This window comes from Dasypus novemcinctus, chromosome 11 (assembly GCF_030445035.2).
Source record: "Dasypus novemcinctus isolate mDasNov1 chromosome 11, mDasNov1.1.hap2, whole genome shotgun sequence".
NCBI classification, from domain to species: Eukaryota; Metazoa; Chordata; class Mammalia; order Cingulata; family Dasypodidae; genus Dasypus; species Dasypus novemcinctus.
The window spans coordinates 111,855,930-111,881,116 of NC_080683.1; the positions used below are offsets into that span (position 1 = coordinate 111,855,930).

The 25,187-nt window shown below is 41.5% G+C and overlaps 1 protein-coding gene across 3 annotated transcripts in view; it reads right to left on the minus strand.

Moving 5' to 3' along the window:
• STX7 (syntaxin 7) overlaps positions 1 to 25,187 on the minus strand; it is a 46,732-nt gene that overhangs the window by 17,645 nt on the left and 3,900 nt on the right. For 2 of the 3 annotated variants that reach the window (XM_004469485.5, XM_004469486.5), the window contains exon 2: positions 19,465 to 19,619. In XM_004469485.5, coding sequence (XP_004469542.1) covers positions 19,465 to 19,549 — 85 coding nt within the window. In that variant the 5' untranslated portion in view covers positions 19,550 to 19,619. Of the gene's footprint in view, positions 1 to 19,464; positions 19,620 to 20,446; positions 20,615 to 25,187 lie in introns of those variants that run through there. The other variant, XM_023592014.3, reaches the window with a different exon arrangement.

Below are 25,187 nucleotides of genomic sequence, written 5' to 3' on the forward strand. Positions count from 1 at the left end.
GGACACAGAAAGCAGACAGCAAGTCCGGGGGGCTAAATCTTAAAAGAAAAAAAAAGAAATGAAGGAGCAATATCAATGACACAAGAAGAACTCAGAATAACCAAGTAGAGAAATGTGCCAAGAACAGAAACAGGAACTTTAGTAATATTTATGAAATAAATGAATAGCAAAAAAAAAAAAAGACAAATACACATAAATTTTGGGAAGGATAAGTAATTATAAGCATAAAAACAAAAGAATAATTTAGGAGACTATCTTCCCTCACTGGGAGCCTAAATTCACCCTGGAGTTATTTTCCTAGTTTTTGAAGAGATGCCCTCACAATCCCCAGTTCTTAGATGTCCCTGAGAGCTCCCCACTCTAACAAAACAATATATCCAGAGCACCACCTCTTCTTGAGGTATTGCTCAGAAATGTCACTACCAACATCTGAAAGACCCAGGAGTAGGGATCCTTCTATTCCCATTTAACTCGCCCGCCTGGAGAACGCTGAAGGCAAATGGCCATGGCAACTAGTTGCAGCTCATCCAAGTGTGACTCCAATTACAACTCTCTACAGAGGGACCTATTTAATGGAACAGATCATAAGCATCTCTGGCATCTTGCACATGCCTGCTGATATGGCAAATACATTTTGCCTTATCCTACAAAACAGAGACCATGAGAAGGGGGTTGTTTTCACTTGGAAAGGACAGCAGTGAGCCTTTATAGTCCTATCTCAGGGTTATAAGCACTCTCCATCTCTGTGCCAAAATTTAGTTTTCAAGCATCTAGATCAGATCATCTCCTCCTCCAGACCCTACACTAGTTAATACACTGATGAAATCTTGTAGGACCTGAAAAGCAGGGAGCAACATGCACTCTTAGGTACCCTGGAAGGATGCAAGCATGCCAGAAGGCAGAAATTAAAGTCCATGAAAACTCTGGAGCCTGTTTGCTCCCTGAAGTCTTACTGTATATGTTGATAAACTGCAGCAAAATGACAAATTGCTTTTCTTACAGTCTCAAAAACAAATAGGGAAGAGTGTTCGATGAAATTTCTTATGTTGCTCCAACCCATTTTCTGAATAATCTCCAAAGAGAAAAGGCTGTCCAGCTAGTTCAATAGTGGAACAAATAGCTCTATGACCAGCTTAACTGAGCCAGTTGATTCAGTGATAACTGAAGTGTCTGTGTAATACCAAGTCCCAGGAGGATAAACATAAGCGTCCCCTAGAATCCTGACGTAAAGCCATGCTCTGGCAAACAGATGTCTTCATTTTGAGTGCTACTGAGCCTTGGATCAAAAGAACCTTGATGTTATCTTGTGGGTACATCTTTTTCTACACTTTGTTCTATATATGTCAGGCAGCCTGCCCTCAATCCAATCCAACAGCACTGTAGGATAATAAAGAACTCAGCAACGTGGTAGGAGTAAAAGCCACTTGGAGGCTCCCCAACCTGGATTTCTCCTCACTCAGATGAGCACATTTACTCACCATATTTCAAATGGCAGCAATAGTGATCACATAGGAACCTGTGATTTGGTGCCTTTCTTGGGGGTATCAGCCAGCCACACAGGAGCAAGATGATTATGCTCCTTTCCTCTTGGAGGCAGAATTTCCTATTTGCTGAAAATGTAGTTCTCTGGATTTGGTTATGCTTTCCTGACCCCACTCCCAGGCTTCTGCCAGCTTCCTAGTCCAAGTACTGGTACAAACATGGTATTCCACACACCAGTGCTTCTGATAAAGTAAGTCACTTTATGCAGGAAAAAATAACTCCCGTTCTGAGACCCTGGGATTCTTTGGTCTACCAGGGTGCCCCATTAGCTAGAAGTTGCTGGACTTCTAGATTGTGTAACAACCCACCAAAAGTTCAACCATGGTGTCACCTGGGAGACAGTATCTTGGCAAGGTGAAGTCCTGTCCTACACAATCTCATGCTGTTTTACCGACAGCCAGGAAGAATACTGAGATCTGGAAACTAAGGAGTAAAAGTGGAGGGATCTCTTTCAAGAATGCGCCTAATTACCCATTTGTAAAATGTCTGCAATCCAACAGAAGAATCCAGAGTCTATTGTCCAAGTGAAGAATACAACCATGTTTCCTCTGAAGTAGAAGCTGGGACTTTATTTGGCTATTTTGGGCCATAAGTGTGGCACAAATCAAAACCACAAAGACACCTTTTGACACCCATTAGAATGGCTGGTGTTAAGAAAAAAAAAAAAAAGGAAAATAAATAGTGGAAAGGATGCAGAGAAATAGGAACACACATTCATTGCTGGTAGCAATACAAAATGGTGCAGCTGCTGTGAAAGACAGTTTGGTGGTTCCTCAGAAAGCTAAGTATAGAACTATCATATGACCTGGCAATCTCACTACTAACCATATACCCTAGAGAATTGAAAGCAAGGACTTGAACAGACATTTCTACACCAATGTTCACAGCAGCATTATTCATAATTGCCAAAAGATGGAAGCCACCTAAGTGTCAATCAACTGAAGAATGGATAAAATGTGGTCTATACTTACATTGGAATATTACTCAACTGTAAAAAAGATGCAGTCCCAGTATATACAACAATATGGATGAACCTTGAAGACATCATGTTGAGTGAAATAAGCCAGACACAAAATTACAAATATTGTATGATCTCACTGATTTGAAATAATTAGAACAAGCCAACTCTAGAGTCAAAATCTAGAATACAGTTTATCATGGGATGGGGTAGGGATAAGAAATGGGAAGTGTATTAGCCAAAGGGGTGCTGATGCAAAGTACCAGAAATATGTTGGCTCTTATAAAGGGTTATTTATTTGGGGTAGAAGCTTATAGTCACAAGGCCATAAAGCATAAATTACTTCCCGCACCAAAGTCTATTGCCATGTGTTGGAGCAAGATGTCTGCCAGTCTCTGTGAGGGTTCGGCCTTCCTCTTCCTCCTAAGGCTCCGTGGTCCCAGCTCTTTCCTCTCTCAGCTGTAGGCTGGTATAAGGCTTGTCTCTCTTCCCGGGCTCATTTCTTTCTGGGCTCAGCTGCTCTGCTCTCTTAACAAAGTCTGTGGAATATCAGGTTCATCTCTTCCAAGGGCCTCTGCCATGTCTAATGAAGTCTTCTCTCTTTCCTCTCATATCGGTTTCTCTGTGTTTAATTCCTGGGGCTCCAGCACCAAGGGAGTAGGGACTCAAGATACCAACCCTAATCATAATTTAATCAAGTAAAAATGAAACCTCTGAATTTAATACAATCTAATATGCCCAGAAGAACAGACCAGTTTACAAACACAACCCAATATCTTTTTTTAGGAATTCATAAACAATATCAAACTGCCACATTTCACCCTCTGAATTCTAAAAAGACATTACAATATTTTAAAAAATAAACCTTAAATCAATAACAATGCTAAATACAAAATCATATCACAACCAGTTTAAAGAAATACAGTTTGTCTTGAGGCAAAATCCCCACCTGGCTGTAGACCTCTGAAACTTATCTGCTCCCAATCTACAAAGGGACAAAGGGTAAACATTTGCATTACCAGAAGGAGAAAATCTTCTGGGCCTTCATGGGGACCCACCCTTTCCACAGGCTTGCCCAACGGCCATTTTCTTGGTTCTACCCTCATCAAGCATCTGGGTGGTAACCGAGCTCCAACCAGACCTTATCCTCCAAGAGCACTGGGGTGATGGCCACACTTTACCCAATCTTTGGGGTAGAGTCTCAGCCCTCCTATTAAGTGACATGAAGACAACATCCCCTTAACCTTTGACATACAGGCCCAACCCTCTCAGGGCAACAAGTTGGTGACCTGGCCTTCCCTAATCCATGGGGGACAGGCCCACCCATCTCAGACCTATAGGGTGTCGACCTTACCTTTCCTAATCCTTGGGGAATGTATTTTACTCTTTCTGTACCCTGGGGCAGCAAAACTCTCTGAAGAGTGGGAGAGAATATCCACCCTCTTTAATTGCTGGGGTAAACTCCCCCTCTCTGTACACATGGTTGGAGTTCCTCCCCTGGCCCAAGGAGATGTCTTAATTCCAGATGTTAGCTTCCATGGTTTTCCTCTTAAAGTCATTTTTCCCTTCCATATTTCTCATCGATGTTCCTTTCAGTTCAGGATGACAGTGGTTTTGTTAATAGCGCTCTCTCAAAAAGCTTGTTGGTTTAGTATGCAAGAAGCAGGGCTCCAAGCCATCAGACAGTAAGACTTTCCACAAGTCTTTCCTAGATAACTGCATTTTAAATCCTAATTTACAACTTCCAAGTTTAGTTAATTCCCAAAATGGGGCACTATTGTCTGGGAGCTTGATTTCCAGAGGTTTGGAATTTCCAGAATCAGTTCCTGGTTTTGTTTTGCCCAACAATTTAGTTCTCAGCTTATTTCGCTGGTCAAAGATTTTACTATAAGCTGCAAGGAGAAGCCAAGAACTCCGCATTCTCTGAGTTTACTTCAGAAGGTTCTTCAGTTAAATGCCCAGGCTCACTGTTTTCAAATTCTGCCTTCCATAAAACATTAGGAGTTAATCTTGCTAAGTTCTCTAAAACTTTAAAACAAGGATAGCCTTTTCTCCAGTTCCCAATAATAGTTTCATCATTTACTTCTAAGGCCTTTTAAAAAGTCTCGTTAGTGTCCATATTCCTATCAACAATCTCTTCAAAGAACTCTAGGCCTTTTCTATCAAACATCTCACAGTTATTTCATTCTAAGGCCTTACAAAAAATACCTTGAGGTGCCATATTACTACCAACAGTCTCTTTAAAGAAATCTAGGCCTTTTCCATCAAGCATCTCACAATTTCTCCGATAAATATCCCTTACCCATTTATAAAACCTTTCCAACATTTTGTCACTTGTTAAAGCACTAGCCCCCTCTCAGTACCAAATTCTGCCACAGGAAGCTAAGGTTTAAAATGTACAGGGTTCCTATTTGGAATGATGGTAATATTTTGATAATGGATGGTGGTGATGGTAGCACAACATTGTGAACATAAGGAACAGAACTGAAATAAATACCTGAATGTGATTAGATATATAATAGTATTTTTTAAAAATCCATGGAACTATACATCATGAACTGTAGTTAATAGAACAATTATAAGAATGTGCTATTATCATTTGTAACAAATGTTCCACACCAATGCAAGGTGTTAACAATAGGGTGTTCAACAGGAAGCCTGTATTTTAGCAGGATTATTCTGCAACCCCCAACTTTTCTCATAAAGGGGAAAAAAGGAAGTAGGGGTATGTCCAAACAAAATTGAGAGGGAGTGTGACTAAGCCTTGGGAGAAAAGCTGAAAGATGAATGAATCTCCTAATACTGCTACCTCCAGTCATAAAACTTAATACCAGGTGGCATGTAAGCAAGAGTATCAAGGACCCAGGAGTGAACGTCTGGGTTACCCTAGACAGCCAAGGTGTTCAATGATGGAAAAAGAACATGGAATGGTAACTAAGCAGCCTGTGACTGCCAAGGAACAGCAATTATAGCTGTTATATAGTGATATTTTCTTCCTTGTTCCGCAATGCATATATTTAACTATTTTAACTACTTTTTTTCTTCCCTCTCCATTTCTTCCAGTCTTCCATCTGGAGTATGTCACTAGTGGTTACTGTTACATTTTCATCTGCAGACTAAGGAAGACTGCCATTCAGTCTTGAGGATACACTGTCTGCCTAAACTTGGTGTTGGATGCCTGAATGAAATAGTTATTGGCTTTACTCCTTCCGTGGAAATGGGAGAGGATTTATGGTGGGATATTAGCACTATATAAAGCAGGGCCTTTTTTTCCTTTTTTAAGTTTGACTATGAAAAAGCGTAGCAGGAAATATGTTCTTTCTGAGGAACAAAGGGGATGAACTGTAAAAGACATTTACTCTGGGCCACCTAATAATACTCCTTGTTATGTTGGGAGTTTTTTGGTTATATGATCACGAACCACTGGGGACTAGCATCACAGGAAAAAAAATACCTTGGATGAAAAAAAACTGGTTGGTAAAGCAACAAAAATGTTTTAATAGTCTGTGGGCTATGCTTACCTGCTTATGAGTAACACAGGTGAAATGTAAGTGCTAGGAGCAATCATACACACACAAAAAAAGCCAGCTCTTGTACAAGCTAGTTATAATCTAAAGCTAGATTTACTCAGTTATTTAGATTTCATAGATAAGGATATCCCTTACAAGTCAAATACTGGCTGACAACTCCTTTTCTCTCTGAAACAATTATTTTAATACCATGGTATCTCATAAGATGATGTGTGCTAGGAAAGCAAGCACCATGTTACTGTCTACCAGAAGGCATTTCCTTATTGAGTGCTAGACACATCAATTCAAATCAGTAAGACAAGGGCCCGGGCTTTCAAGCAGTTTACAGTCTAGAGAGGAAAAAAAGGATGTCATATAAACCTGAAGAGGAAGCACTAGCAATAAATGCTGCAGTGTGCATCCAACCAGGCCTTAAATACAGGTGTTCTATTTGAGGTGCATCCAAAAAGCTTTAACACAGGCAGTGCTTGCACTAGCTTGAAAGGTGAGAAACAGGACATTCCTTAAGGGTAAGGACTAATTTTTTTCATTTTTGTATCTCTAAAACTTGCTATATTGTTGATATTCAACGAATATTTTTATAACAGAACCACAAAAGATATAAGATAAAATCTTGTAAGAAATGGCATTTATTTCTAAAGCATAAGGCATAAATAAGAAACAAGAAAGGCTCATTTATTTTCTTTCATTCATTCACTCAACAAAGGTGACACTCAACAAATATTTACTGGGTACCAATGTGTGCCAGGCACAAAGAGGAGGATTTTAAGACATCAACATTACTTTGGCTGTATTCTTTTAGAATGCACTGCTCTAAACTTGCGGATTAATTAAGGTATCATCTGACCAGGTAACTGCCTTGATCAAAAAAGGCCTAAGGAAAAATAAATGTGAAATTGTGAATCAAATTTGGGCAGACTCTTATATGGAATTAGTCCAATTTTATTTTACAAACAGAAGTTGAGAACCAGAAAGAATAAGTGACTTGTTCAAGAAACTATAGCTATTTAGTAAAAGCACTGGGTTGGGAATGTGTATTTCTTGGTTTTCAAAATAGTTTTCCTCAGTGTGCTAAAAGGACTAAAATTAAAGAGACTTTTTTTTTGTCTTCTCTTCTCATCTTTCTCCTCTAGGATCACTGGGATTCGATCCAGGGGACCTCAGATGTGGAGAGAGGCTCCCTGTCAATTGCGCCACCTCAGTTCCTGGTCTCCGCTGTGCTTCACCTTGACTCTCCCCTTCTCTCTTTTTTTGTTGCGTCATCATCTTGCAGTGTGACTCACTCGTGCAGGCATGGCTCACCACGTGGATACTCAGCTTGCTGCGCAGGCACTCGGCTTGCCATGCGGGCACTGGCTCACCACGAGGCACTTGCACAGGCACTCAGCTCACCGCATGGGCACTGACTCACCACACAGGCACTCACGTGAGCACTTGGTTTGCTACACAGTCACTCACACGAGCACTCGGCTCGCCATGCGGGCACTCATGTGGCCACTGAGCACACCACGTGGGTACTTGGCTTGTTGTGTGGACACCCTCATAGGCACTCAACTGCATGGGCACTCAGCTCACCACGTGGGCACTTGGCTCACCACACGGGGCCTCAGTCCACTGTGTGAGCACTGGCTGGCTGTGCAGGCACGCTTTCTCTTCTTTTTACCAAGAGGCCCAGGGATCAAACCCGGGTCTTCCCATATGGTAGGTGGAAGCCACATCCGCTTCCCAAAAGTAAGAGACTTTTAAAGATTATTTCATAATCTAGTGAATGATAGTTGCCAAAGCAAAGCAAAAAATGATGAGGGCATGCTGACTGGAAGGAGTAATGTACAAAAGTTGAGGAGCTTTGATGTTTCGTGCAGTACTTCTTAATGTCAGATTTCAGGCTCATCAGTGGATCACAGGATCATTCGCCCAGCTGAAAACTGTCAGGAAATAAATGTCTATCCTTCAGATGGCATGTATCAGTTCATAAGAATCAGGGCATGTGATCTGGTGAGACCCCAGAGATACCATTTTTACATGTGACTAACATTCTCCTATATCAGGGGTCAGCAAATTATAGCCTTTGGGTCAAATCCAGCCAGCAGCCTGTTTTTGTATAGGCCTCCGCTAAGAATGGTGGTTACATTTCTAAAGGGTCATTAAAAAAAACACCACCACAAAAAACAATGACGAATAAGCGAGAGACCATATGTGGCCTGTAAAGCCTAAAATATCACCACTCGGTTCTTTACCGAAAAAGTTGGCTGACCCCTGTCCTAAATAATTAAAAATAACTAAAACTTCATATTCACAAACTCAGCATGTTACTTGAGGGTACAAAGTACTAATTGTACTAAGTACTCATTGTTACTAAGGGGTCTATCCGGTACAATACTTAATGACCCAAAATTTTCTAAGAATATGCATGCATACTGAGTTGAATGCCCGCAATTTTCAGAAAGAATATGCTATCAGTACATCATATTAATAGGTGCTGGCTTAAGTAGGTTATTATATTCAAGTATAGCTCTTTTTACATTAATTTAGAAACAGAACTACAGTTTCTTTTGCTTTGTATTGGCTGTACATTTTTATAGAGTAACTGCTGCACTGTAAACACAGACTGTTACTTTTTTACTTTCTAGTTCTTGGCTATTAACTTAGTTCTTTTCTTGTGCAAAGTAGGATAAGTGGTTCACAGGGCATTTTACCACATCCAAGTAAATCATGTACAAAATGTTTGAGAAAAATTAGCTTAGAGAGGGAAGCAAAAAGGAGGTTTCTAGATAGGTGGTGACAAGCTTCTCAAGTACAGTTTTGATGGTTCCACTTCATTATGTAGCCTATGGTGTTGTGAATTTGTAGGATGGTCATATTCAATTTAAGTGGCTTATGTCCAACTTCAAGAAAAACAACTCAAGAAACCTAACATTAAGGAACAATTTTTTCAAATTATAAAAAAATTTCTTTACATAACCATAAAAGTTTCTTTGAAGAAAAATTCACCTAACGCATAGAGAAAGGATTAAATCAAGATGCACCTCTGCAAGAATACAACAGACAAATGATTTTTGCAATATCTGTGATTTCAAATTACTGCACCATTACTTCCAGAAGTCACTTTAAAATGGACCAGTATAGGACATTTTTCATAACAGAAAGAGAATACTATTTCTTATACATCCAAAATCTGTGCAGTATTATTTCCTTAAAATCAACAGTCTGCTTTCCTGTCCTCATCGCCCTTTAAGACCCACTCTGTTCCACAAGGGTCTACTGCCATCTGGTGGATTATCTAAGGAAAAAACTATTTATGGCAAAGAGTAATTATTGTCATAAAACTCTGGGTAGAACTTGGTGTCACTAGGAATAGGGAGCACTTGGGGATGCTGCTGACCAATGGGAGTGGACAGGCTGAAGGGCCCACCCTCTTGCAATTACAAGAGCACTCAAAATTTATCATATGAAAGGCAGAGAGTCTCCGAACAACGGAGAATAAAGTATGACCATCTTCTCTTTTAGCACAAAATATCTCTGCCGTTGTACAACCAGAAACAAGCAAGAATTGCCACAGCCAATCAGAAAAAAAAAAAGCACATTAGCAATATCCTTGGATTCTGAGATTCCCACCCAGTCTCACGGATGTCACACTAGGAAGAAGCAGACTTCAATGCTGACCAGCAAGCAGACTTGGAGCCAGCCAGCCAGGTTTGGAAACCGGACCTCACATCCTCCTGGCTGCTGACCTTGGGAGGTTTACCTAACCTCTCTAAACTAATACTGACTGAAGAGTCTAATGGAGAGAAGGACACCTATTTCTCAGTGATGCTGAACTCAGATCCAAATAGTGTATATAAGCCCCGTGTCCTGGATTTAGTAAGAGCTCAATGAATGAGTGCTAATGGTGTTTGTTTTTCTCCTAAAAGTCAGAAAGGAACAATAAGAATATCCTTATTAACATCTCCTAACTCTCTAATGTGAACCACACTATGCTTTAGGAAGGTACTGAAACTTAATAAGCTCTGATATAGGTACAAAGGCAGCACTAGAGATAAATAAATCAGTTGATGTAAGACAGATATATCCCATAATTAGAAGGGAAGAGTCAGTCGCCATCTGACTGCAATCCAGCCATCAGAGACAAGGAATGTAATTGAAACAGAACTAGGGGGAGAAACAAAACCAAAACTAAATATTAAAATAAACAAACTCCATTCCAGTCTCAAATCTTTCCTCCTCTATCAAACCTATTTTAAAAGGTAGTCTGGAGTATTAAATAAAAGGATAGATGTGAAAATGTTTTGGAAATGATACAGATCCTGTAAGAATACAAGAACACAATATTAAACTGGAATGTTTAATAAAATTAGGGTTAGAATCCAAGTTCATTATACTGTACAAGGCTCAGAGAAAAATAACCTAGATTACTAGGAAGTATCTGTGTCAGCTAGTTGAAAGTATCAACTTAAGAAAATCTGAAAACAATCAAGAGACCTTGCTCTATTTCAAATACCAAGAAAATCTAAGTAAACTGTAAATTCTAAAAATCACATCACAAGTGGAAAAAACTTTCCAGACACTCAGCTACTCAAGTAACTGTGGGCATTTTTCCAATATGCTCTCTCTCGTGTTCTGTCTTGTGATCCCAATAGGGAAGTTAACTTTTTGGTAGGTAGAAGAACTGGCACAAAGTGTGGAGAGGGGAAGAGGCGCAGGAGATGGAGGAGGAGCCTGGGGAGGGGCTCCCTCTGCTCCTCAGTCCAGCGCTGCAACCACAGGCTAACTGTGCTCCCCGCTTCCTGCTTAAGAAAACTGCAGGCTCTTGTGCTTCCAAAGAAGCCATCTCAAGCTCAGAACAAATGTATCTGATTTTAAATTCCTCATTGGTTTTCTTCCCAGATACTTTAAAGGTAGAAAGAAGTGTTTTTTTTAAAAAAAGTAAAAACATGGGCGTTTTCAAGCTACTATAGATTAATAAAGGGTTAGAATATAAAGGCCAGTTCTTAAAATAAAGTACAAAAGACAAGGCGCCTGAAAACTGAACGTAAATAATACTCTGGGTTTCTCTCTGGATGCTCTGGAACATGGCAATCAAGTTCTGTGCCTTAGTTCTAACATTTTCCCATGGGCCTGCTCAGTCATCTCTCTGAGGCAGCCTAGAATCAGAAGTAACAAGGGATTGGGGGGGCTGGGCTCCTTGAGAATATGATTTGTGGAAGCAGCAAACACAGGCAGGGACGCAGCAGTGAGGCCTTGCTCCTGCTGGTTCTCGAACCTTCCTGTCGGCCTTTGCCATCTCCTTGAAGAGTCTCCTTCCTCCAGGAGACAGCCGCCTTATTCTCCTTGTGCTCCCAAAACAGATGATGTGTCATGGAGTTCAACCTCCAGTGTTCACGGCAGTGATTCCCAAACCTATACTTCAGTCTTGACTTCCGATCAGCTCTAACTGCCAAGGCATCACCACTTACAAGTTCTTAAACACTGAAACAAACTTCTATTTCCTATAGGAACATGCCAGAGCTTCGGGGCTGGAACCAACAGTGAGAAAGCCCATGTCCACAGCACAGGCGTGTAGACAGTTCACACAGAGGGGCAGTGAGCAAGCCATGAGGCTGGGGCTATACCTTAAAGTTTGAGTTTATAGTAAAAACCTAAAGAGCTTACTCTTGTTTGCTCATAAACAGCAAGCTATAGGAAAAGCGACTGAGACATTAAAATCTCCCTGGTGAAGACATTAATTCTCACACTTACCTCTGTTCTATGCCAACACCTTTGGCAGAAAGAAAATCACAACAGATAAATCCAAGGTAGTGAGGTTTTCTCCTCAAGGGAATGAAACCCCAAACAAATATTTCAGGCATTATGACACTGAAGTGGATATACCAAACAGCATTTTAGAAGAGAGGGAGAGAAAAAACGGTAAGTCGGCGCATCTCTCACTCTGCAGCACACCCACAGTCCATGCCTTTGACCGTGTACTTTTATCATTTCCGTGTTTCTTAAGAAATTCTTTACTCCCTTGCAAAACAAAACAAAACACAACAAAAATGGTAAGTTCTCCAACTCCTTTTCCTCTACAAACTGCCTTCCCAGCCACCAAAGGCTATCAACAGGCCACTCTGGGAAAACAATGGAAAACATTCCCAGTTCCTGGTTCAAAACGTAATTCCAGAAAATTCATACTTTTCAGGACCATAGCTCTTTCTTAAGAAAACACTGAAAAAGAGAAGTTGGTGCTTTCGGTCTCCCTTTGTACAGTCATGTGTTAACATGCAAAAACAAGTGTCCTCCTCAGCAGACCTTACTTAAAAGAACTGTATTCATTCTCAAAACTAACAAAAGGACTCAGACTTTTAGAGAGAGGTTTTTATTTTATCTTCAAGTCCAAAAACCTTATGGGGACAGGAGTAACCCGCTGATCCTCCTCAATAAACAAGGGAAATACACGCACAGTGTGTGTGGGGTTTGGAACTATATGTACCCCAGAAAATCATGTTCTTGAAGTTGGTCCATTCCTGTGGGTGTGAACCTATTGTAAGCAGGACCTTCTGATGAGGCCACTTAAGTTAAGAAGGTTTAACCCATTTCATTCAGGATGATCTTAATCCTATAAGTCCTTTATAAGAGAATGACATTCAGACAGACAGAGTTACAAAAGCAAGAAGCTGAAGGCAAGGAAATGCAGACAAGAAGGGAGGGACCAACAGACACTGTCATGTATCTTGCCATGTGACAGAAGAGTCCAGGATCACTGGCAGCCAGTCTATGGGAAGAAAGCATCGCCCTGATGATGCCTTGCTTTGGACATTTTCACAGCCTCAAAATTCTTCAGTTGTAAACTAATGAATTCCCACTGTTAAAAGTCAACCCGTTTTATGGTATCTGCTTTCGACAGCTCAGCAAACTAAAATGCACGTCACAGGAAGTTATCACATAGAGAAACTGATAATAGTTCTATAAAATTATAAGCAAGTCTGGGTTGATTTACCAGCTTTAATCTGTAAGAGGCAAATGATAAAAAATAAAACAATGAAGATTCAAAATAAACATATTTCTCTTAACCTTTATAACACAAACAAGTTGAAATTTAAGCCTCTCTAGAAAGTCCTTCCCAAATTTTCTGGAAAACACACACACATGCCTGTACCCTGTATTTTGCATGTTTTAGCAGAAATTTTCTAATGAGTAGGTTCGATGCTACCAATGGATCTGTCTTGTTCATTTTCCAAAGAATATCTTTTTAGCCATTCTCTATCTTCCTCTTTTAGAATATTCTTAGGGAAAACAATAAGCAATGACAAAAACTCCTTATTTGAGTGCCAGAATTCTCATTAGTATTTGTGGTAAGACTTACGTACAATGGGGAAATTTTATGTCAAGGACTGTTTCATGGTCAGCTGTTCTCATCTCTATTAATTTCCTTCAACTCATAATTTAGTTAATTCTCACACTATTTACGCTTTTTTGCAATATACAACTGTCCCATCTCCTAATGCTTAGAAATAATACCTAAGTCTCAGTGGAACTATGGCTGGGTCTTGTGAATGGCTGTTTCTATTTTTGGGATTTTATAAGCATGCATTATGGGTCCAGATATGGCAGTCAGCCTTAATAACACAGAGAATAATCCTGTGCACATGAAGACCTTTCAGGGTTCTTGAACAGGGTAGGGAGAATTATAGCCTGTTAAAGTTGGAAGAGACCATAATGTGGCCCACAGAAAATGTACACAAGAAAACTAAGTCCTAGAAAGTTAAACAGCTTACTCAAGGTCACACTGCTATTTGGATCTGACTTTAGGAAATGTGCACATAGATACATATAGCTTGATTAGAAACTTTTCTTACTGTCTCACTGATTCTCGTAACTTAGCGACATTCTCAAAAATCTGACTGCGACGGTTTGCTCGGTCGGTAGAGGTGGGGTCTGGCTGCGGACGAGGGGTCGGTCCAGCTTGGGACGAGGGGTCGGTCCGGCAGCAGACGAGGGGTCGGTCTCACAGGGGTTGCGCGGTCTGACTGACGGGGTCGCCCACCGAAGCCGGCGACGAGGGGGTCGCCCGGAGAAGCAGGCGACGAACTGGGGACAAGGGAGGCCAGGCCCTTGTCGGGGGCTCTCAGGACTGGAGGGTGCACGGCAGAAGAACTACCGCGGAGACAAGGTAAACACGCAAGTCCAACTTTATTGAGGGAGAGGCAACAGTTTTATAGGGGCTGGGGAAGGCTGATTGGTCGAAGCCACGCCCTGTTCTGATTGGTTGCCGGAGAAAGGTCAGTGGGAGGTACTGGATGGGGGAGGGGTGGTGATTAGGGATTGGCTGTTGCTGTTGCTGGGGGAAGTGGCAGGGTTTAGTGGTTGGTGGCTGCTGTTGCTGGGGTAGAGGGCAGACTTGAGTTTCCTGCCTTGTGCCTGGCTGTTGCTGCTGTGGGGGGGGGGGAGGGCAGACTGGAATTTTCCGCCCTGCGCCTGCGCAGGGAGAAAGAAGAAGAAGGGTGTTGCCTCATAAGGCATCAAGTGGGAGTGGCGCTATCTGGGAGGAGGGGCGGCCGCGGAAGCATGGCTGCCGAGAAGGGGAGACCCGAGGGCACTCTGCGCCCATGCCGAGCTCCCTTCAGGGGTGGCGGTGAGTCCGACCAGCCACCCTATTATGGGGGCAGCGGAATTAGGCCTACCGCAGCTGCTCCCCTGCCAGGCCAGCAAACCACACTTCAGCCCGAGGGGTGGCTGCATCTGACCCTACTCAAGGAATAAAAAATTAAATCACAATGAGATCCCGGTGGCTAAAGTATCTAAAATTAAAAAGCTGCAAATGCAAGCAATGTGAACCCTCACATACTGGCCAGTGGGAGTATAAAGTGATACCACTTTAGGAAATTATTTAGTTCTAGCTACTAAAGTTCAAGAAACACACACAGTCTGACCCAGCACTCCATAGGTACACACATACATCAAAAGAACATACGACAATGTTCAGAGAAGCATCGTTTCCAACAGTCATAAAGCAGAAGCACAATAAACATCCACCAACAACACAAAGGATAAATTGTGATACAGCTGAATACAGAATACTACATATAGCAATGAAAAAAATGACAGTCACATATAGCAATATGGTTGAATCACAGAAACATAATGAGAGAAAGAAGTTCAACACAAAATAATACATCCTACTTGTTTCCATTAGATAAAGTTTAAAAACCTAAGAAAATGATTCACTGACGTTAGAAGTTAGGATCCTGGTTATCTTTGGAGAAGACAGAAGGCATTCAAGCATGAGAAGATTTTTAGGGGGCTAGTGATGTTCTACTTCTTGAACTGCATAGTGTGTCCCTGGGTTGGATCCTTTGTGACAGATGATTCATTGGGCGATACATTAATAATCTGTACACTACTCAATTTATACATTACACTTCTTTTAAATAAAAAAGCTTGAAAAATGTGACTCTTACTTAAAGGATGGATTGCAACTTATTTATTCTACTTCTTTCTAAAACATGAATACCGACATTTTACTGATAGAACTTGGTCTGTGTGTTCTGAACGCCTCTTCCCTAAACTGGTATAATTGGGCAAGGGAGAAGGGCCACTGTGAAGAAATTCTACCTATTTCCTAGAAAGAAGGCTTACCTTAATAGGCCTAGCCATTTCAACCCCCAAAAGCTCACTTATCTGTGGACTCTACATCATAAGCAAGAGTTTATCCCCAAGAAAATGTAAGAGATGATAAGATATGAATGGGTGTATTCTCTCACCTCCAGATAATGCTAATAAAAATGTTTCTTTGGACACTTCAACCCAAAGTTTCAGAACGAAACCTAAGCATTTCTTTGCTGCATTATGATCTTTCATATGTGGCATAACAACAAACAGCTGTATCTGCATGCCAGTTCCAGTCTACTGGGAATGGGTGCCTGGAGCACTGGGTTGAGAAAGACCAAATGCCTTGTTAGGACCAGCGGCAGAGAATAACATCTATGCCATAGGAGAGAGACATTTCCTTAATCTTTTAAAAATGTTCCACAGGGAAATCCACAGGGAACTCCTTAACCAAGTTCTAGCTTATTATACCAATTTATATAAACTTATTCTTAGTCATCTATATTATTTCAAGATAATTATATTTAGAACTAACAACTTTAATAGTAATTATGTTACAATATATTTTATAATAATATATATTATTTTAAGTTTAAATACTTTACTGGTGAAGTAAATTGCTAAGACCTTCGATTATTCTTTAACAAAAATTGGTTTAACAAAAAAGAAATAATTAAGTTTTATAACATTTTATTTACCTTTTTCTTTGCAAACCAAGAATGGCCAGAATATAGTATTAGTAAAAGAAAACAACATTCCAACCTTACTTAATCTTGACTTCTCCAAGAATAGAAACTCTTTTTGACTGCTATTTTCTTTTTTGGAATAAACTAAGTCATACAACTCAACATGTTACAAGTTTTCATTTATCTTTTGAAAACTAATATGAAAATAACACTTGCCCAATATAATACTCAGGAAGACTTTAGCTTTAGGTGAACAGATGCACATATTCTGATTATAAGGGTATTATCTTATAGTATCCTCCTTTAAGATTTCTTCTTGTAAATTTACAACTTAAGTTTGTGTTATAAAGGTTAAATTGTGTAATTCGTACACAAATTCAAAAAATGCAAATGTAGTGTGAAGAGAAGCACAAAATGTGGTACAAAGTACAAAAGCATTTCTTTCAGTCACATCCACTATTATTAGCACGACCAGATGGGGGAAAGTGAACTGAAATTTTGCACTTCTGCCTTTCACTTCCATGTGAGTTCTGCATATTGGTAATGCATAGTGGAATGGCAGGTGAGAATTTTAATAATAACTTTATCTACAGCTATTCTTCTTTTCATCTAGACACTGTACCTCAGTGCTGACCAGCTTCACTAAATTTATGACCCCAAATCTCAAACGAATCTTGACCAGCCAAAACCCTTCTCTGCTTCCTCAAGTGGTTCATTTTCTCAATGATCGAAACTGGAAGGGGTCCACTTTCTCCTCCCCTTAACCTTCCAAACTGCCCCCTCCCCGGGAGGATGGCTGAAACAGACCCACCAGGACAGCAGCGCTCTCCTTGTGCCCACCCGCCCCCCATCCTCTGCCTCACCTCTGTAGAGGGGTCAAAGGCGAACCACTTGTACTCCACTTCTTTGGAACACTTCTCACCTTCAAAAACCTTTTTGAAATGAAACTCTCACATTTTTGCTTTCCCAACCTCTCCCTTTCTTCTTAGTCATTTGCAATAGAATACAAACATATGTTATCTCCCTTTTGTGGCAGAAAATATTATCCTTTCTTTGACCCTCTTTCCACCTCCCTGGTAGAGTCTGCTAGTTGCCTACCAAATACCAATTCTTCCCTTCCCTCTCAGTGACACAAACTCTCATTTTAGTGATCTTGATCTGAGTTCAATCAACAGCACAGGCTGAGGGGTTGGGGATTCTGGGAAATCTCTCTTGGAACATGGATCTGAGACCACTCTTTTCAAAGTGACTGGTGATCTCTACTTTGCCAAGTCCAACTCTCTTCTTTTATCTTAGTCTCTCAGCAGCAGTGGACCCAGAGGATGCCTCACCCACTCTTCACTCTGTATTTTCGTTCCCTAAAAATCTGCAGTACCCTGATTGTCTTCCTACCTTACCTGGCACTCCTTCTCAGACTCCTTTTGCCAGCTTCTTCCTGCCTCCCTGAATCTCACCATCTTTAATACTCCCGCCTTCTACTCTTAACTCCACTCAGGCGCTTGTGATTATCTTAGACCTGTGGTTTCCAATGCCTTCTCGATTCTGATGACACCAGAACACAAATTCACACAGCAAACTCAGTATTTGACTCAGATGTTTAAAGGCATCTCAGAATGTATTTGACAAAAACAAAACTGTCCTCCCTTCCTGTCTCGTGCACAGCGCCACAACTCCTGGGGGCCCACTGGAGAGCAGTCCTGCCAGCTCGGCCATCACCCCTCCTTGTCCATCCACCTCTTAGCAGACCTCTGAGCTGACCAACGCAGCCTCCTCCGACTCCTCCGACTCCCTCAAAGTCTATCTAAGCAGCAGCCAAAGCCCCCTTTCCAAAACACACATCGGGCTGTGTCTCTGCCCTGCTTAAAATCTTCCACCCGATCTTTACCACCTCGAAGAGTCAAACCCAAACTCCTCACACACAGCGGCACAGCCACGCAGGAGGGGCCCAGCATCCTCTTGTTGTCTCCTGCCCCTGGCCCTCTGGTGTGGGCTCCAGCCACAACCATCTTTTTCTTCTTTGATGATTTTCTAAACACCCTAGCTCTGTACTGCTTTAGAGTTTTTAATACCAGTTATTTCCTGGTATTAAAGAAAGAAGAAAGAAATGCCCTTTTCCTCTGTCTTCCCACCAGCAGTCATTCTCGTCCTTGTTAGGGGACCATATCACCCCCATTTTATTTTCTTCAAAGGACACTGTTGTTCATTCACTGCTGATTAGGAGTTTCTCTTCACTACACTGTAAGTGACCCGCAAGCGGGGCCTTACGGACCTCATTTACTACGGCATTCCCAATGTCTGGGAAGCTGCCTAGCAAAAAGTAGGTGCTTGATAAATTATTTGTGAAATAGATCAAAACAGAATCTCAACTTTAAGTGACTTAATCTAACCATTATACCAATGTTTAAAACTCTTAATAACAGACCTGAGAATTATCTGGCTATTCTACACTGGTCACTTTTATAAAAGAAATCTCACCCCTCTTGAGGGCAGGGGATTCCACCCCTAGACAATTTGTATGATTCACACACCCTTCCTTCCTGAGGTGAAGTCTGATTCCCCATAGTTTCTGCTCATGTGCTGAGGCCTTTAGCTCCTGCAGGACACTGTTCTGTTTCACAAATGAAGGAGGTGACCGGACCCCTACAGGTGGATGGCCCCAGCCTGCCTGACAGCACTTCACGTGGGACAGCGGTGAATCTCACCACCATCCTCCCCACCCGACGTGGCCGCGGATGGCAATGTCGTGTCATCTCACAGGAACAATCGTACCATGCCACACACATTCACCTCTGCCCAACTTACCACTTCTCAGACTGCATCAACTGATCTTTCTCAGGAAGTGCAACCTGGTTTCAGTTAATCCTTCCCTCCTTTCAGCTCAAGTTCATACATAACCTCCAGCCCACCTATCTTTGCCTGGTTCTTCTATAACCTCAGTTCTGTACTCGAGAAGATGACACTTTGATGTATCCTCTCTTAGACTGCTGGCACAGCTTACCTTTCCCTGGATACCAGCTCAATTCTTTGCATTAAGCCTCATGGGCTCCTTTCTTGCCAATGGAATTGCTGCTGCCTCCCTCAAATACTACAGCTACCTTTTTACGAACCTCCACCAACTTCAGTTAAAAAGTGAAAACAAACAAGGTCAATTTAAAAATCAACTCACAACATTGTGTAATCTTCTGGATGTTGGAAGAGATGCGCTGGGCCAGCTGGGCAGGGTCCCCACCAATTCCTGGAGTGTACGACATGGTTGACTGGCTCAGTCACTAATTTCATCAGATGCTGGAGGGCTATGCAGAAGTTTTTCTAAGCAGTCATCTAAATAACATGAAAGAGGAGTCACATAATTGTATCTTTAACATTATTGGCTTACATTTTCCAAATTATCAGTATGGGAAGTTAAAAATGTGATCAATTTAACAGTGTCAAAAATCTAGCTAAGGGACACATCAAACAAGAAAACTCTCACACTTAGGGGAAAAACTGGTCTTTAGACAGTAGTTTTAAACAATTAAAATAAGTTTGAAATTGCACATTCCCTTTTATAATTTCTCCGTGACTAAACTGAAAAGAACTATAAGTCAAGGACTGCATGCTACTTATCTTTCTTTCTCCAACATTTAGGACAATTTCTGGCTCAGAGCAAGCATTGAAATATTTGTTAGATGAACACAGACTTCAGGCTATCCCCAGAAACTTTGTTACATCTAATTTAACATTAATTAGTAAAGATGCACATATCTTTCCTTCTCTACTCATTTCTCCTTTCTATTTCTGAGGAAATGGTGTCTAGTTCAAGGATTGTTAAAGTAGTGACCTCAGGAACATAGGATTAATACAGAATTAACAATTCAAGGATTGTTAAAGTAGGGAGCTCAGGAACATAGGATTGTTAAAGTAGGGAGCATAGGAACATAGGGAGCTCAGGAACAAATAATTTAACAAGAAAGTTCAAATCCAAGATAGCAGACTGAACTGCTGGGAAGAGAAAGAACACCCAATGAATGTCCAGCATACCCGCCTGACAGAGCTAGAACAGAGGAACCCTGCTTCCACAGCCAGCATTTTAGGATCAGAAGCTAAGCTGGAATGCTGCTACTGGAAAGACCCAAGATGAGGTTCCTTCCTTCTTCAACCCACACTACCTTCTCAGGGTTTGGAAGAGGATGGCACTACTGCATCCAGGACCACGCTCAGAGAATTGCCACGAGCCCTGCCCCATCCTGCCACTGCGTGTGCACGGGCTGCTCCGCGTATCGGCCCCCAAGTCAGCTCTCTAAGGGTCTACTGCACGGCCAGCACTCAACTCAGCACTGGGAAAGTCAAAGAAAGAAACTGAGATAAAGTGTGTGTTCAAATAAACATTGTAATTTAGGGGAAAAAACAGTTAAAACAACAAAATTTTATCAACACAAAGCAGTAAAAGGCCAGGGGCCAGGCAAAAGTGACAGTGACTACAACAAGGAAGCATCACTATTGCCCTTCTCCAGAAGAATTGATAAAACAGAAATTTAGGATCTGGGTACCTGGGTACGAGTGGATGGAAGTCTGGAGCTGATAGACTAAGTGTGGGTGAAGGTTTTATCACAGGAAGGGAGGGCCCTGGCAGCCCCAGATCAGGTGATTCACAGCGGAGAAGAGGAGGAGATGATGCAGAAAGGAAAAGAAGGAACAACCCTACAGTTATTACACATCTGCCAAGTGATAAGTTTCTCACCTAGATTATCTAATTGAGTTTTCACAACTTCCTCTTAAAGTCAGTAGCATGATCTTTGTCTTAATTAGGATGAGCAAATTGTGTTTTATCAAGATTAAGTAACTTGTCCAAGGTAGGCCAACCAGCAAGGGTGGAGGTGGGAGTCATTTCTAGGGTTCTCATTCCAAAGCTCCCCACACTTGGTACCACACAAAACCAACGTCACTGAAGATGGAGGGGAGCTTTGGATGCTGGGCTTACTGTGAATACATTGCAATAAGAAGCCACTGTCGATTTCTTGTGGGACAGAACAGGCCTCAATGAAGTAAGCATCTTGGTCCTACGGGACAGTCTTGGCAGGCAGCACAAGAGCAAACTGCTGAGGCTGGCAAACAGCACTGGCTCTGTGCCTGAAACGCTGCTGCATGGTGGAATATGCCAGGGTCACCTGGAGAGCCGGGGGGCCTAAGATGTTCTCCATTTCCCTTCCTTGCTCTACGGGTCCAGTTTATCTATTTGGGGGCTTTCGGATCCCCTCCCCAAGTCTTAGAGACAAGTCCCAAACGAATTTCAAAAAAAGGTAAATTCAAACCTCAAACCAGACAGCGTAACTGCCACAATAGACGGCAGGCTTACGTGCCCGTCCTTCCAGGCAGCCTGGGACAGGACGAGCTGGGGCCCAGGCCTGGGATCCCCTGAGACCAATGGGGCCCTGAACTTCCCTCAAACCAACACGGGGCTTCTAACTTCTGCATCTTCTTTATAACCACTTTACTGAGTTATAATTCACATACCACACAAGTCAGCCATTTAAAATGAACACTTCATTTTTAGAAATACATTCAGAGTTCTGCAACAATCACCACAACTTTAGAATATTTTCATCACCTCAAAAAGGAAACCTGCATTCGTTAGGAATCATTGCCCATTTACCCCCAACTCCCTAGCCTACCATATTTAATCTACCTTCCATATTTGTAGCATCTATCTGTACTTTGTTCCATCCTATGGCTAAATGACATGCCACTGGATGGACAGACCACGTTTTGCTTAACCATTCACCTACTGGTGGACACAGTTATTTCCACTTTCTGGCTATTATGAATAATGTTACTATAAACATTCATGTACAAGTTTTTATGTGGACATACACATAGGGACATGTCTTCCCTATGTGTAGATCCCTAGGAATAGAATTGCTGGGTCATAAGGTAACTCCATGCTTAGCCTTCCAAAGAACTGCCAGTTTTCCAAAGTGGCTCACCATGTTATATTACCCCCAGCAGAGTATGAGGATTCAAATTTCTCCACATCCTCACCAACACTTGTTATTATCTGTCTTTCTGATTATAGCCATCCTGGTGAGTATGAAGTGGTATCCTAGTGTGAATCTGATTTGCACTTCCCTGACGGCTAATAATAATGAGCACATTTCCATGTGCTTATTGGCCATTTGTATATCTTTTTAAGAGAAATGTCTATACAGATCCCTGGCTCTTTTTTTTTTTTTTAAAGGAGGTACAGGAGATTGAACCTGGGACCTCATACATGGGAAGTAGGTGCTCAATCACTGAGCTACATCCATTCCCCTGGTTCATTTTTTTTTAAAGATTTATTTTATTTATTTATACCCCCCACCACCCATTGTTTGCACTCGCTGTCTGCTCTCTGTGTCTGTTCATTGCGTGCTCATCTTCTATTTAGCAGACACTTGAGAACCGAACCCCAGACTTCCCATGTAGGAAGGAGGTGCCCAATGGCTTGAGCCACCTCTGCTCCTGCTTGCTGTATCTCTCGTTGTGTTTCCTCACTGCATCATCTTGAGTCAGCTTGCCATGCTAGCCCATTCTGTCACCTTACTGTCTTGCTCATCTTCTTTAGGAGGCACTGGGAACCAAACCTAGGACCTCCCATGTGGTAGGCAGGCACCCAACTGCTTGAGCACCATCCACTTCCCTTCATTTTTAATCGGATTATTTTTCTTTTATTATCGAGTTATAGGAGTTCTTCATGTATTTTAGATTCAAGAACTTTATCAGATACATTATTTTCAAATATTTTCTCCCATTCTGTGGATTGACTTTTTACTTTCCTGACGGTATCCTTTGAAGAACAAAAAAGTTTTTAATTTTGATGAAGCCCAATTTCCCTTTTTTCTTTTATTGCTTGTGCTTTGGGAGTTACATCTAAGAAGGCCTCATCTAACCCAACATCACAAAGACTTACTCCTACACTTTGTGTTATTGTTTAGCTCTTATGTTAAGGTCCATGATCCATTCTGAGTAAATTTCTGTATAACGTTTGGAGAAGGGATCCATGTATCTACTGTTCTTAAGTATTTCTTTCAGGCCTCAGCTGACATGCAATTTTGTCCTCTAACACCAAGAACAAGTCTTGAGGTAAAGACCTATGGATTTGGATGGTTTTTTAAATCTTTTAAATGGCAGAATATAAGATAATTTCTCAAGGCTCAATGATAATCTTCCCTTCTCCTTTCACACTATCAACCAGACCTCTGGAAAAGCTGGCCTGCAGCCAACATAAACACACTGATGAGGAAATTCCTATTTATTTACGTAGGGAGACCCCTCTACCCATATGGTTCCAAGCTGTACGTGAATAAGTCCCAGATCTACACCTCCAAGTCATCTTCTTAACTCTCTCTAGTGTCCATGTGTCTTTGCAGCAACAGAAACTCATAAACTGCCTTTTCAGCTGCCAGTGTTAATTATATGTCAACTGGAACTCCATGCTTTGGGCCCGCAGTCAGGATCAAAATGAGATAATGCACATCCAGGGACCAAGTACTTATCCACCAAGCAAGGATGCAAGGTAGGGAGTGCAGTTGCTGCTCTAAGGCCAGTACCAATGTAATGCCATGAAACCTCACCTGTTTCGGTAGGACACAACCAGATAATTACCTCCTCTTCTCTCCTCCATAGACAGCATCATCACAGTCCTGTCAATCAGGGCTTGGAATTGCAGCAATTCCCCTAGCGTTCAAATCTCAAGACTATCCAGAGCCTTTTCAGTTGTCTTTTTAGGCCCCTTCTTACCTATCTTCTTCAGAGAATCAACTTACTATTTCAGAGACTAAATGGCATTTATTAAACACCTATATGAAATATGATTCTTGCTCTCAAAGGATCTATAATCTAGTTAGAACATAACATTAAAATATTTGGAATAACTATGGAAAACTACAATATTTAATCAGGTAGTATAGGGTCCAACTGCTATAGGATTTCAAAGAAAGGAGAGGTTAAAAAATAAACAAAAGCCCAGGCTGGCATAACCCACGCTCAGCATCCTCAGCGTCCTCAGTCTGGCGGCAGAAGGCCGTGGGCGGGAAAGATCTGAAACTGACACTACTTCCGAGCTCTGTGGCCTGCTGTAATCACTGCTATGAGTCCCAGGTTCCTTATCTGGAACAAGGTCACTACTTGTCGCAGAGGGTTCCTCTCAGGTGTCCCTGGAGTCCCATCTGGAAAGCACCGACTCACAGTCAGTACTCACAGGAGGACCTCAATGAATGTTTCCTGAATCTGAGCTTAGTTAACCAGGTAAAAAGTAGATTCCTTTAGGGTAAGGCTCCTCAAAATGTGTCCCAAGGAACATGACAACTGTTCTTAATGTGGTTACATTAGTGAATATCCTGGAAGCATTATTTGTTCAAGAAGTATAATATATATAACCTACTCTCAAATGTTCAGAAGATAGACTGATTGGTTAGACTGACAGATGGAGAGAGATAAAAACAACATGGTAAATATGGCAAAATGTTAAAATTGGTGGATCTGGCTATTCAGAGGGGAGTAGGAGCTATGCTGGAGTTTTCTGAGTTTTGTATCATTTTTGTAACTGTCTCGAAGTTTGAAACTACTTCAAAATAAAAAGTTTAAAGGGGAAAAAAAATGTGTCCCAAAGAGCAGCAACATCAGTTATCACTTGGAAACTTGTTAAAATAGATATTCTCAGATCAGCCCTCCTTTCAAATTATTGTCTCCACGGGTGAGACCCAGGATTCTGGGTTTAACAAGCTCCCCAGGCAAGTCCTATGCATGGTAAAGTTTGATGAGCACTGGTTTAGGAGAGATGGAACCAGAGAAAGAAGCATTGGCCGCTGGAGAACATGAAGCTCTGGTATCCTCTTAGGAATCATCTTCAAGTGAAAAGTTACATCATTTCCA